Source organism: Cicer arietinum, chromosome 6, assembly GCF_000331145.2.
Source record: "Cicer arietinum cultivar CDC Frontier isolate Library 1 chromosome 6, Cicar.CDCFrontier_v2.0, whole genome shotgun sequence".
NCBI lineage: Eukaryota > Viridiplantae > Streptophyta > Magnoliopsida > Fabales > Fabaceae > Cicer > Cicer arietinum.
In genome coordinates, this window is record NC_021165.2 from 35754591 (window position 1) to 35769641 (window position 15051).

A 15051-nucleotide genomic window follows, 5' to 3' on the forward strand; every position below is an offset into this window, starting at 1 on the left:
CATACAAGTAATATGGGTTGAAAAGAGTGAGTATATTACTTATCCTGTTATCCATTGGTATCCTCTTAAGTTTGTTACTAAACTTGAATAAATTCTACACATGATCATATGATTTGTGTACTCTAATTGTAACTTTGATATCAGATATCAAAGAGCCAGGCCTATCATTATAGATCCGGCCTTATATCATTCAAGGGTATCTAGTGTTTACTATGCTAAAGAGAAAAGATCTCTCCCATCTTCGATCAAGTTATTCACAGGTATGATTTTCTGCATTCTATCACCTTTTTTTTTCTTCTTATTTACTGTGTATAATGTATGTCTGTATATGCATAAGTTGCTCTTGGCCTCTTACTATATATTAAACTTTGTCATACATGTAGCCAGTAGCCTCTTACTATCTATGCCTACCATTATGTCATATATGTTTCTTTATGTTATATATAGGTTTGTTTATGTTATATATGTTTCTTGGGTAAACCACCATTTTAGTCTATGAAACTGTAGGGTGTTGTCACTTTGGTCATTGACTTAGCCAAAAACCCAAATTAGTCCTTGAATCATCAAAACTTCAGTCAATTTAGTCCTTGATGTTATAACGTGGTCAGAGACTATTTTGACAGTAAATAGTACTTTTCAGGGACTTTTATGATAGTAACTTGTATCTTTCAGGGACTATTTTGATGATTTGAGAACTAATTTGAGTTTTTTTTAGTCAGAGACCAAAATAACAATGCTCTACACTTTCAAGGACTAATATGGCGGTTTACCCTATGTTTCTTTTATATTTAATATTTAGTCTTGTCTTTGAAATTGTGTGCTGAGCTTGGTTTTTGGTAGACAATGATTTGCAAATTCTGTTTTCCTAACGTTTAAGAGCTATGTTTTTATTTTATCTTTCCTAAGTTAAAGTAATATATTTAATATCTTGTGTACGTTTTTCTAAACGTATCATATCCTAAATTTTTCAATAAACGACGTATTTCCATGTCGGATATGTATTGGATCTGATACCCGTATCATGTTCGTGCATTTATGGTCTTAAAGGATCAATATCGTATTCATTGTCTCTTTAGTTCGCATAATATGTTTTGTCAGTGTTGTTAAAAAGCGGTTATAGCGGTGCTATAGAGATATAACGTATCAATATTTAAACAAATTGCTATTGTTCCGCAATATGCTATTTAGTACTAAATGTTGTCAAATATCAGGTATAGCAACGCTATAGAACTATTGCACAAGGAAATTTGAACAAAGTGCTATTTTTCGCAACCTCCAATTGACATCACTATGTTGCAACTCTTTAGTCAATAATACAATATTTGATTTGGGATTAATAATCTAGTTAGATATTCAACTGCATTGTATAACTTAACAGTCTAACTAGCCGCAGTGATCTATAACATTTTTGGAAAAGTTGTTATAATATTTGTAGGGTCTTTTGCTACAAAGCTTCTTCAGTTGAACATTTCACTTATCAATGAATAAAATCAGTATTAGTTGTTCTAAATATGAAATAATCTCAAGTACATTTACTTCATGGCCAACAACAAGCCTAAATTCTCCAGGAGCACACATCATTTTGATCCACATCACTGCTATTAATTTAAGACATTAAACTATTTCATTTATTTTAGATATTAATCAAAAAAAAATTAAATATATTTTTCTCTACTTTCGAATGAATGTATAAAATCTTTAAGACTTACTATGTCTTTGGTCTTTGTAACATACCTATTTTTTTTGTTCCTATATTTTTTTCTCTCAATGTTCATGAGGTGTTAGACATCAATCGTAAGAGTTCGACTTTATAACCTTTAAGGGATATAGTTCAAATCCAACCTGAGACAGTTGTAAAATGGTCATTAGTATCACCATTATTCAAATAATTCCCTTCAATTTTTGAAAAAAAAATTCTCTCAAAATGGTCTATGTAGTATTTCTCTTTCAAAGTTCTTATTGTTTTGTTTTAGTCCCTATGTTATACATTTTTCTTTGTTTTAGTCTCTTTAATATTTGTTTTATGTTCAATTAGTCTATTTATGATAGAGACTCATAAAAAATATGTATATTATAACAAATCATTGTGAGAATTATTTTTATATAGAATAAAATGAAAAATAGAGTATATATTACAGGGACCAAAATAGAGTTATACAAACTGGAATTATGACTGACCAATAGTTATACAACAACAGTCATGTCTTATTTATCGCACTAGGTAGGGTCGGTAACATCGATCAAACGATGTCATAATGTTTTGTATTTCTGGAAAACTTTGTCATAGGTTTAACTCTTGTTTTCAAATTAAATTTTCAAATGCTTCTCAAAATCATTTAGCTAACAGCATTTTATGATTTTCAGGCTCTGAATGGGTCGTACTTACAAAACCGTTTCTCGAGTTCTGCGTTTGGGGTTGGGACAACCTTCCTCGTACACTCCTCATGTACTACACAAACTTCCTTTCGTCAAACGAAGGCTACTTCCACACCGTCATTTGCAATCACAAGGATTATCAAAACACGACTATAAACCACGATTTGCGTTACTTAAGGTGGGACAACCCACCAAAACAACATCCTTTGTCGTTGAAATTGGAGCATTTTGAAGACATGGCGCATAGTGGTGCGCCTTTTGCTCGAAAGTTCGACAAGGACGACCCGATTCTTGATAAAATTGACAAGGAACTATTGGGAAGGTCCGACGGTCACTTTACTCGTGGTGGTTGGTGTGTTGGTAATAATCTTAAGGGAAATGATCCTTGTGCTGTTTATGGAAACAGAGATGTTGTTAAACCTAGTTTAAGATCAAAGATTCTTGAGAAACTGATGTTGAAACTATTGGATTATGAAAATTTCAGGCCAAAACAATGTAAATAATCTGTTCTTGCAATGTGCAAATTTTTATACATTATGAACAGTTATCCATTTATTTTGACATTATCTCTTTTTTTTTACGAACCTATAAGATATAATTTATATACATATGCACTGTGAGTGTAAGTATATTTTGAATTATGAGTATATGTTTGTCCTTAATTCTAACTTAACTAACAAATGTCGAGATTTTTAGGTTATATATTGTCTCGGGTTGAAACTCCCAAACTCATAGTTGTGTGAGTTTATGGTGGTATATCTTATCCCTTCTGGGTTCTACGTTACAAAAAGAAAATCATAGTTGTTTAATTATATCTAACTTAAAAATCATGCAAATGGTGGTTCGAGATTGATTGATAGTGTGAAATTTTACACTATGAGGATATAAAAATTATTTTGTTGTTTTAATTGAGTTAATGAAATTGATATTAGTTTAATGTATTACTTAACAAATAAAAGATGTTGGTAGAAAAAACCTAACAAAATATTTATATATAGAAAACATTGAAAACAGTGTTTTATTTGTGCTTCTTATAGAAGCACAAACATGAAACAAAACGAAAATAAGGTGATAACTTTGTAATAAAAATAAAAGTATTTTTACGAAGTAAATAAATCTTTAACCTTGCAATTAACGTAAGAAAAATATTATTTGGACACCCATATAATTGATGTTAAGAAAAACTACCTTAGATAAGTTAACTTTGCAACAAAGAGGAATGGTATATCCACAAACTAGGATTGGATTTACTCATTCAAACAACTTGTTTTCTTAAACTAGTCGTTTTTCTCGTTTTATATCATCTAAGTAATTCAACATTATAAGCTATTTTCTAAAATTTAAGTATTTGAATTCTTTTAACAAATAAATATCCATATATTAATTTCTAGACTTTAGATATTTTTAATGCTAAACGATCCAATTTCATATTTTTTTTAGGCACAATTGCTTCTACAGTCTCTTAACTTGATTTCAGATAACACTCACATCAGATTGAATATAGTCATTAGACACATTAGCTGACAATCAATAAAGTATATTAAGCCCATGTTCGTATTTCTATCTAGAATATTCTTTGATAAACCTAGGATGTTATTGCTTTTGAGTCTGAATGAAAACGTTAATGATAGTTAAAACAATTTTTTTTTCCCGCTGACTATACTAAAGTAAAAGAAGCAGTATAGGTAAAAGAAAATAGAGTAGATAAACACAATTATTTATCCTGGTTCATCGCAAACACGGTAGCTACGTTCAATCTCTTCAACCTGACAATATGATCAGAATCATAATTATTGATTTAATTAACCCTTTGATTATCCTCAAAACACTAATTTGGAATTTTGCCACACCACTTTGTGGAAAATTTAGCTCTCAAGATTGATATAAGAAAGGCCTTTGACACCATAGATTGGACTTCTCTCATCAAAGTTGTTAGGATTTTGGTTTCAACAACAAACTTTATCATTCAATTAAAACGATTTCAAGTATGCTAAGTTGTCTTTATCTATTAATGGCAGGTCAGTTGGCTACTTTTCTTGTCAAAGAGGGGTCATGCAAGGAGACCCTTTATCTTCTCTTCTGTTTTGCATTGCTGAAGAGGTTCTTAGTAGAGCTATATCCAAGTTGGTTGATGAAGAATCCTTTTCTTTGATAAATGGTCCTAAAGGCATTTATGTTCCTTCCCATGTAATGTATGTCAATGATTTGATGATATTTTGAAAGGCTTCTCTTTCAAATGTTAACATCCTTCAAAGTCTTTTTGATAGATATGCCAATATCTCCTGCAATAGATTAATCCTAATAAATCTACAACTTACACTGGATCTATTTCCATTAGACGACATAATATCTTATCTGATTTGATTGGGTTTTCTATTAATTGTTCTCTTCCTTTCACTAATCTAAGAATACCTATTTTAAATGGAAGACCTAAAGTTGCTTATTTACAACCAATTTCTGATCGCATCAAGGCTAAACTTGCAGCATGGAAATAATCTCTCCTCTCTATGGATGGTAGAATTCAATTGGTGAAAAGTGTCATTCATAGCATGTTGATTTATAATTTTCAAATATATTCTTGATCGACTTATTTTCTCAAGGATGTAGATAAATGGATTAGGAATTTCATCTAGACTGGTGATATTGAGAATAAAGTATTGGTTACTATTGTCTGGTATAAAATTTGTCATCCTTTTAATGAAGATGATCTTGGAATTAGATCTTTGAGAGATATTAATAATGCTACTATTATTAAACTAGCTTGGGATCTAGTTACTTATAATCAACATTGGACTATTCATCTTAGAGAGCGTGTCTTTTGAAGGCATGGGCATATTAGATATGACATTCTCCATCTCGATTGCACTCAAAAGTTAAGCTAACTACTATATACGAGAACAACAAATGGCAACTTGGCAAGGGTGATAATATTAACTTCTGAGTTGATACTTGGTTGGATGATTCTTTGGCTTCTATTCTTAATATTGATGAGAATAAGCAATCTCATCTTTATGCAATGGTTAATCATTTCATACAAGATGATCATTGGAAAGTACTTTAAGTTCTTTTACATATTTACCCTTAGTTGGCTGCTTTGCTGGAATGTGAGGATCATCTGGTTTGGAGATTAAACAACTTTGGAATTTTAAACTTTAAAGAAGCATATCTATTCTACAAGCCTTTAGGGAAACAAATCTATTGGGCCAAAACTATTTGGCATAATAGCATTCCTCCTTCCGAGTATCTCGCGTTTTGGAGATTGTTGCATAACAAGATGTCTACTAATGATAATTTAATCTCTCGAAGTTGTCAAATTGTTTTACGATGTGAACTCTATAAATGTAAATTGGATATTAGCGCTCATATCTTTTTATCCTGCTCTTTTGTCACTAGTCTTTGGTTTTAGTTAAACTCTTTTTAAATCTCAAATTAATATTAATTTAGTTCAAAATCTTCTTGTCATATGTGACAAAGGTTAGTCCTGTCAATGTAAAGATATTATTTTGGCCAACATAATTTTTATTATTGGCACTATTTGGTATTGCATAAATCAAGGTCGATTGGAAGACAATATTCTTGTTTTTCGTAGTATTATCAACATAATTATTGTCAATTTATCTTTATCTGACAATCACACTTCTAACACAACTTCCAACTCTATTCATGAATTTCAAATTCTCTATGGATTGAATCTAATTCGCAATTGGCAAATTTAGTTTTTAGAAATAATAGTCTTGTTCCTCGGTCCATTAGAAATAGATGACTTAATTGTCTTGAGATGATTAAAAGAATGAGTTTTACTATATTTCATATTTTTAAAGAATGAAATCAATATGCAGATAAAATTGCTAATTTGAGACTTCAATTGGTAAACAATCATTGGTTAAATATTCCTTCTAATATATTTGATGTTTTTAATAGAAATATGATTGGTCTATCTGAATAGAGACGTTCTTGATGTTTTTAGGTGTTTATTGTACTCTTTTTCCCTTCACCGTGTTTTTATCCTTAAGGGTTTCCGTGGTAAGGTTTTTAATGAAGTCGTAAGTTGCGTATATTTGATGATTGTTTTGTTGAGTTTTGGTATAGTCCCCCAAGCATCTTGTATTTTCTTCTATTTTATATTTAATAATATTTTAGATTGCTGCAAATGATAGGTGATTAATTTTGGGTGCCAACATAGTTGGGATGTCAAGTTAATCATGTGATGCTTTTGCACTCTATTTGAACAAAAATTTGTGTTTTATATTTAGTGGATGAATTATCTTGAATATATTTTTTTACTAATATTTAGTGAATTTTAATAGATTAAGGGATTATTTAATAGAGTAATTGGACTCAAACGGTTAATGAGTTTCAGTTAAGGACAAATCATTCGGAAGAACCCGAGTTCGATTCTTAGTTGAAACAATTCTTGACCTCTCGATCGAACTCTTGATTACCATAGCCCTACTCCCTTGGAAACCTGAGAGTTAAATAAGATATTGGATTATTTCAAGAGTGAATAGGCAAATTGGTCCTTCAAATTGTAAGTGTCCGTCAAATTAACCCTTGAATTTTACAAATTGACAAATACATCTCCAAAATAGTAAAATAATAATTAAAACAATTCATATTTAAACTTTTATCGTTAGAGATTATAATGTGACATGTTAATTTAAATATTTGACCCTTTTACATTGATCTCATTCAATGTCATCTCAATTATGAAATTTAAATCTTTCATATATGGACTAATTTGTTCATCATTAGTCAATACACAATTATAATTACTCACAAATTCATCTTTGAGATGACAAAATTTCATCGAAAATTTTATCATTGGGAAGATAATTTTGACGTGGATAAAATTTCACATATTCAATGACAATATCACATCAAAATATCTAATGGCAAAAGTTTACACATGAACTATTTTGATTGATATTTTACTATGTTAAATATGTACTAGCCTATTGACAAAATTTAATTTGACTGACGCTTACAATTTCAAATATCAATTTACATATGTACTCATTATTTCAATCTATTCTTTTTGTTTTATAATAATTATCACATTTTCAAAAACAAATTATTTCAAAATAATTGTCGCTATTTGATTTCTAATATAACTAACCTTTTTTTTTAGCAATTCTACTGTGTTATTAATACTATATAAATAATTTCACATTTCTCTAATGAAATGTTGAATTTGTTTGTGTATTCATATTTCTATTATTGAAATATTCTATTGAATACTTATATTTATTATAACTTCATAGGTAATTTAATGAGATATTGTATATGTTTTATTTCCATATATAAATTATATTAATTATCCCTAAATTGTTTTTTTGTTAAATAATATTGTAACTTTAGTGGCAATAGATATTGTCATGAAAAACTTTTTAAAATTTGAGTCGGATTGTAAAAAATAATATGTATAGACCATTACAATTGTCATTAAAAAATATTTAGTTTTTAGCGGCCAATTGCATGGGTCTTTATCAACGTTTATGATAATTTAGCGACTGGTAAAATTTGTAGTGGTTATTTATATTGCTTGCTAAAAGACATTGTAACAACCTATGTATTTGGTTAGGTCTAGAAGTTAACCAATAAAATTATAAATTTAAAAATAAGTTAATTAGTTTAAAATTTGATTAATTAAGGAAGAGGTATTAATGTAATATTGAACAAGGACACATAGATGATTTTTGTTATACTTATTCTTCTTTTTCGTGTTACTGTGAACAAATACCAACATTGCTTTTTTTTTTCAAATTATTTAAATCCAAAAACTTTTTAAAGTTATTAAAAAAAAAGAAGTTCAAAAACCAATTTAATCAAAACATTATCTTTTCCTTTAATAGAAATTGTGAGTTATTTTGATTAATGTTATTTTTTTATATCATGTGAGATTAGGGATTTAATTTTATTACAAAATTTATGAAGTTGATTGGAAATAAGCGAAATGAAAGAAAAGAACTAAAATAGCGAGGAAAAAAGGAAATCTAGTCCAAGGGATTTGGAAATTTCAAATTATCTCTATTAATTTAGAACGTGCATGTTGTTTACACTACTAGAAATTAAGGTTTTACCTCTGGATTTTCTTGCGGCTTTAAGCTAAAACTCCGCAGGAAACACGTTTACCTGCGGATTTACTTGAGGAACTATTTCCCCACGTAAAACCTTCGTGGATAATTGTTTCCTGAGGATTTCTATATCCGCAGGTACATGCGGTTAATTCCACAGGAAAAATCAATAAAATCCGCATATATTTTATATATTTAAGGCATTTTCTTACGAATTTTCATGCAGAACAAGTCTGCAGTAGCTTCCTGCGAACGTTATGCAACATTGTTTTGAACGAAAATCTGTAGGTAAATCGGTTTTCAATATTTTTTTCAAAGAAAAATCCGCAGGAAAGGTTCTTTTCTAGTTTTCAAAATATATAAAAATTTCAACTAAAAGTATATGAAAATATATAATATTTTTGAAGTATTTAATTAGAATACTATTAAAATACTTTTGAATTCCTCGATAATTTAGTAAATACATTTTGCCTACTAAACTCAACTCATAGATTTGTACTAGATTATCTCATTATAAAATTTCTATATAAATGACTCGTATATTTATATTATTCTCATAAATACATCAATAAACTTACCCCTTTTTTCTTAATTGTTTGGATAGACATCTTTATAATCAAGCTAAATTTGAAATATTACAAATAGTAACAATCTAACTATAGATATGAGTTGGATCCCTCCTACGGCTCATCAGTAAGAAACAAAGAGGATTTGCCCCAATATTCTCAAATAGCTAATCCTCCACTGATGATGATGGAAGAACTTTGGCTCAACTGAAAACCATATGGTGACATGCATTATCACAAGGATAAGGACAATCAATGACTGTAACAATTTCTCAGTCCAAAAACCAGTCTTCAACAGCTAAAGCAATTACCTACATATTGTTAATGTATATGTAGGTATTAGTATTCGATACATAAATATATTTAAATTAAAGAGTATTATCAGCAATTATCTCAAGAATCACCGTTAAGTAGCATTTCCCATTGTCAAAAATCAAGCTTGTACTAACATTTCCCATTGTCAACTAAAAGCTTGTACTCACCTTGTTCCCAACAGCTGGAGAATTATCTGAAAACCATGTATCCTGCCTCTCCGTTTGGCAGTGCACAAAACATGAATTAATAAACAGTCCATTCTATTTTGATCGAAATCTTTAACAGAATTCAACATGTGATTCCTGAATCATGTATTCAAGAGACATTAAAATGTCTTAAACAATTGAATAGTATGTATTTAAGATTTCTCTTCACTTGCAATGAATGTACTTATAAATCACCTTGCAAAAATTGGTTTTGTGGCCTAGTACATTTAACATGGTTTAATCTGCAAGCATGCTAATGTCCATGGGGATCTGTTGATGGAGGAGCTAAACTAGATTGGATCTGATTATAATTGGAAACGTGATTGTTTAGTACAAATAATTTAATGATCAATACTATCATAGATCATATTATATGATTTATGATAAAGTTACCTGCCATAAATCATAAGCAGCATTAAGAAGAAAGAGTGGAGTTCTAACACTGATAATAAATGTCTATGTAGACAATTAAATTAAATAAATAAACTTGAACACAATAATAATAGTTACCAATCAATCAATCACTAAAAAGAAGAAGAAAATAATAATAATTAAAGAGAAATTAGAAGTTGTTTAAGGAGCTTAACTCCAACCCACTAATCAATAAGCCAAACAAGTTCAAGCCACAACAGTTCTGCTACCACCGGCTGATCTATCTGTACAAATTCTTTGACAGTGGCCTTCCAAGTACATAGCATATTGCCTAATAGAAGAGAAAAAGAGTTCAAATTAACTACTAGTAGAAACAATTCAAGCACTTAAAACACATGAATGAAGTAACCCCAAATATTTGAGTTTAGAACCCTGGTAACACCAGATTTGAAATTTGAATAAGTAAGGGGTTTCAAACACAGTTAAGTGAGCAATGCAAGAGCAAAAGAAAGAAAAGGCAAGATTTGCATGTTGATTCATAGAATAAAGTAATGAATACCATTAACTAATAAATGAAGCATTTTTGGTCGGTAAATAATACTAGTAAATAAATAAAATTAATTTCGAGAACTCTTTGGCTCCTTCAATTTGACAATAGACTTCAATTTCAGAAAAACACTAATATCTACAACTAAAAGCAATTTGCAAATTGAAAATATTCAAAAAAACAACACACAAAAACACTAAATCAGAAGAAAAACCCTAAAATCAAAACCCTAATTCACTGTAGTTCATGAAAATCATTTTTCTCTTCACATTTTACATTCAAATTCAAATAAGAAATCAAATGATAAATGGAAGAATCAAAATCAACGCTCACAGTAGATCACATTCAAATTTATTGAGATTCTACTATGAATAAAATCGATAAATCAACCAAATAGAAAGAGAACTCAAATACATTTCCATCAAATAGGAAATCAAAGCAATGGAAACTAACATAATCGAAGATATAAGATAACGAAAGTGAGAACTGAGCAATGGAAACGAGGGTGTTAACGAGAGTGAGACAGATGAATGGAGATTTTGATTTTGGGGTAATTGTAGTATTTATGTTTTATTTGGTGCGTGGAACGTTGTTTACATTTCCTATGTTACAATTTTATTAATTAATGCCTTTTAATTAGGTTTATTTAATTATCCAATAAAAAAAATATCACCTCAAATTTATTAAAATTACTGTTAAAATATAAAATAATATGAATATAAACCGTTAAAATAAGGTAAATGTTAAGTAATGTCTCAAAAATATTTGTTAAAGAACTCAAAAAAGTAAAATTAATTAAAAATATATTAAAATTTTTATTTTCAATTTTTTAAAAGTTTAAATAGTATTATTTTTATGCATAAATTCTATTTCTGATGATTAATAATAATTCATAAAATAGTTATATAAAAAATAATAATAGATTAACTTTTTTCTCCAAAGCTGATTTTTTCCTTTAAATCAAGATTTTTTCCTTTAAAAAGTAATTATATTTTATTTATATCAAAATAAAAACTTCTTTATTTATATAAAAAATAAATCCTAAACTTTGCTGCGGATTTTGCTGCGGCTTTTGCTGGAGATGTTTCCTGCAGTATTTTAGTGTGCAAAATCCTTGGGTATTACCTGCGGATCAGTTTCCGCTGGACACTCCGCATGAAAAAAGCTGATTTCTAGTAGTGTTATCTCTGGTGATGTTTGTGAATGAACTATATGTTAAAAAAATTTAATTAGATGCGCATAAGTAGATTTAAGATTAGTATGCTTGACGAATACGATTTATGTTCGTTATTGTTGTTGCCTCTAATTTGTATGTGAAAAGTTATATTAAATTAACTTCTTCTAATGTGAGGATTTTAAGCACTAAAACTCTTTTAATAAACTATTTTTGTGTTATTACGAATTAGAAGAATTAGAGTGTGAGAAAATGGATTTTTCGGATATACGTGTTTTAAAACTACATTCAAATGATTCTTCATGACTCTTATGTTGTTATTAATTTCATGACTCTTATGTTGTTGTTAATTTCATGACTCTAATGATGTTATCATTTTCATGACTTTGATGTTGTTACTATTTTCATGACTCCAATGTTGTTTCTATTTTTCTGTCTATGATTTCCATTTTGAATTAAGGATGTAGGATTAAATTATTATGAGATTAATATACCGCTAAGTTATTTATAATTTTTGTGGATGAATGATGCATTTCGTATATGACATAACAAACATTTCATACAAAACATATCAAGTTTAGTACATTATCATTCATCAGATCATGTATGACCTTATTCATGGTGAGACATTTAGGTTATTCAAGGTATCGAATAACAGGTAAAGGAGAACAATCAAGATGCTAATTGGGGTTTGACCAGACCACCTTTACCAATCAGAACTCAATTATCTTGGTGACCCACATCAAGATATTGGGCGACTTTTCTTTATCTCAAAGGAAAAGATTTGACATCATGCATATAATATTTTTATACGTAAAACTTTTATAAAAATTAAAAGTGAAAGTTTTAACTTGAGATGTATAATTGCTTTCATGTTTTATACATTTTTATGAAAGAAACTCTTTGAGACAATTTTCTCCTTTATTTTCAGAGCTCACTGAGATAATTTTATCTCGCCCCATTTACTTTTATTTTACAGCTGGTGGAACAAGAGACATGAATTTAGTATCAGAAGATTAGTTCCAAACTTGTGTAATTAGAATTTGATGTTTTATTTTATGATGTAATTAGACAATCCTAGTTTATTTTTAAGATATAATATTTTATGAATTTATTAAACAAATTGTAAACTATATTTATGAATGTAGTTTTTAGTTATGTTGATAATTCTAATTTATTATTCATTATTAGTTACTTTTATTTTATTAAGAGTGTATGCGTCCAATTGTCATATTCTAGACAACTGACAATGAGTTTGTTCAAAATAATTGTCGCAAAAAGTATTTCTTTTTGTAGTTTATACATCACTTCCAATTTATTATTTTCTACTTTATATTTATGATAATTGATATCGGCAAATGATTTATAAAAATAGTTTGGTAAAATTATTCTTTTCTCTTTATTTTATTTTATATTATTTTAATTTTTTAATATATGTGAAATAGTCAAATACACAACTATTTTAAAATAGATGAAGTATCAATTATCATTTACTAGGAGTGTACAAAGGTTGGGTTGGGCCGATTTTGACAAAACCCGATACCCAACCCAATCGATTATTTTTGGGTTGAGTTAAGTTCTAAACCTGTATTTTTTCATTTAACCCGAACCAAACCGACGCGATCAAAAATGAGTTGAATTGAGTTGGGTTGACGGTTATACATAAATAATAATAATATGTTTTTTATTTTACGGAAAAATATATTGAATGAAAATATATTTAATACTTGAATGTCTGAAAAACTATAAAATTTCAATCACATCATTCAATTCTTTAAAAAATCATCAACCTCTCACACACAAAAATAAATCCAACAATCTTCAAATACATAAATAAATTCAATAACAATAATAAATTAATAGTATTTAAACTAAATTCATCATAAGCTTTTGCATAAGCATCATTTTTGCTCATAAATAGTATTTAACTAAAAAAATTGTAATTAACAAATGTAAAAAAAATTCAAATTAAATTTATTATAAATATAACCATAAGCTTTTCATTCATACCTTTATTATGTAAAACTATAACAAAATATAACATTTAAATAAATAGTATTTAACTCAAATATTAAATTGCTCATTTGAAAGAGACAATTCAAAAATTAGATACAAATCTTATGAGTAGGGATATACGAGATTATAAGGCCAAAACAAATTAAATGCTAAATTGCGACAAAAATTCAATATTTAGCCTAAACGCATGAACATCTTGTATAAGCATTCATATAAAAATATTTTATTAATAATATTTTATTATAACTAATTTGTATAAAATTATAACAGATGTGAGCACCTATGTAACAAAAGAAGATGGTGGACAGCGGCGCGGCTTCAAGAAGCTGAAAATCTAAAGAAGAAGAGTAATGAAACTCTATCGGACTCTTCGGACTGCCAAACAAAATTTTAAAAAATATATATAATTAGTTATCGAGTCGGGTCTACGTGTCGACGGATTCAAATTGATAAACTCATTACCTAAACCAACTATAAACAAGTTTCAATGGATTGGGTTGGGTCGAACCCAAAAGTGACCAGATACGAATAAAAAACAGATTAAGTTAAATTGAGTGATCAGGTTTACGGGTCGACCTGTACCCATGTAGATCCCTATGGTTCACATCCTTTTCAATCCACTCATTTTGTCAGCTTTAATAGTATTTTTACGAAATACAACATATATATTAAAAGTTTTGAACATTTCCTTTTTATTCTCTCCCGACAAACTTAGTTTTTGTCATCTAACCGTTACCAAGGTTTTTGCCATAATAACTAAATAAATACAAACTTTCTATTTAGGTTGAATTTCAATTCTTTCCAATTTCCATTTAAAAAGACTATATTTTTTGTTCCCGTGTTAAGAAAACTCCATTTTTCTATTATGTTGAGTCCGTTCATTTATGTGTTTTAAATAATAATTTTGATTTTATGTTTTTAAAAATAATTTTTATGAAAGTTTAGTTAAAATTAGTAGAAATTATTCTAGACTTTTTTTATTATATTAAAAAAAAATAATTTTAACATTCAATAACTTAGATGTTCATTATTAGAGATTTTAACATGATAAAAATTTTATTTTTTTAAATATATTTCAAAAGTAATTTCCATAAAGAGCTTCTCAAAATATTTCATTTTTCATAAAAAGTTGTAACAAATAAATGAAATGTTTAAGATGATATTTTAAGATAAATTATTTAAATCAATTTTTCATTTGAAGTTTTATTTTTAAAATTATATTTTTAAAATATTATAACAAAAAGATAAATTAATTTAAAACTATTTATAAAAAAATCATTAACAAACGGGTCCAATTTATCTAATAATTTCCATCTAACTGATTATATTCATTTGTCAAAGTTTTAGCAATATTTCACTTCAATAATTGATTCATTTAAATTTGAATGAGCGTTTAATTATTTGG

The 15051-nt window shown here is 28.2% G+C and overlaps 2 protein-coding genes and 1 long non-coding RNA gene across 5 annotated transcripts in view; 2 read left to right on the forward strand and 1 right to left on the reverse strand.

Moving 5' to 3' along the window:
- The window catches only part of LOC101495482 (beta-glucuronosyltransferase GlcAT14C), a 6237-nt gene extending 3214 nt beyond the window's left edge, over nucleotides 1-3023 (forward strand). The window contains exons 3-4 of the mRNA XM_004506537.4: nucleotides 145-260; nucleotides 2365-3023. Coding sequence (XP_004506594.1) covers nucleotides 145-260; nucleotides 2365-2879 — 631 coding nt within the window. The 3' untranslated portion in view covers nucleotides 2880-3023. The remainder of the gene's footprint in view (nucleotides 1-144; nucleotides 261-2364) is intronic.
- Nucleotides 3024-4428: 1405 nt separating this feature from the next.
- On the forward strand, nucleotides 4429-4871 carry LOC140920711 (uncharacterized). The gene is made up of 2 exons (XM_073369527.1): nucleotides 4429-4563; nucleotides 4668-4871. Exons 1-2 carry the CDS (start codon nucleotides 4429-4431, stop codon nucleotides 4869-4871), a joined length of 339 nt encoding a protein of 112 aa, XP_073225628.1.
- A 4065-nt stretch (nucleotides 4872-8936) lies between these two features.
- Nucleotides 8937-11048, reverse strand: LOC105852383 (uncharacterized). Of its 3 annotated transcripts, XR_003473422.2 has the most exons (5): nucleotides 10910-11048; nucleotides 10125-10240; nucleotides 9733-9838; nucleotides 9499-9633; nucleotides 8939-9327 (listed from the first exon to the last, which is right to left on the reverse strand). It is a non-coding gene; the product is annotated as an uncharacterized lncRNA (long non-coding RNA). The 3 variants fall into 3 exon arrangements; XR_003473423.2 differs by having other exon boundaries at nucleotides 8937-9327; nucleotides 9421-9633; nucleotides 9733-10240; XR_001144215.3 differs by having other exon boundaries at nucleotides 8938-9327; nucleotides 9733-10240.
- Between the last annotated feature and the right edge of the window lie 4003 nt (nucleotides 11049-15051).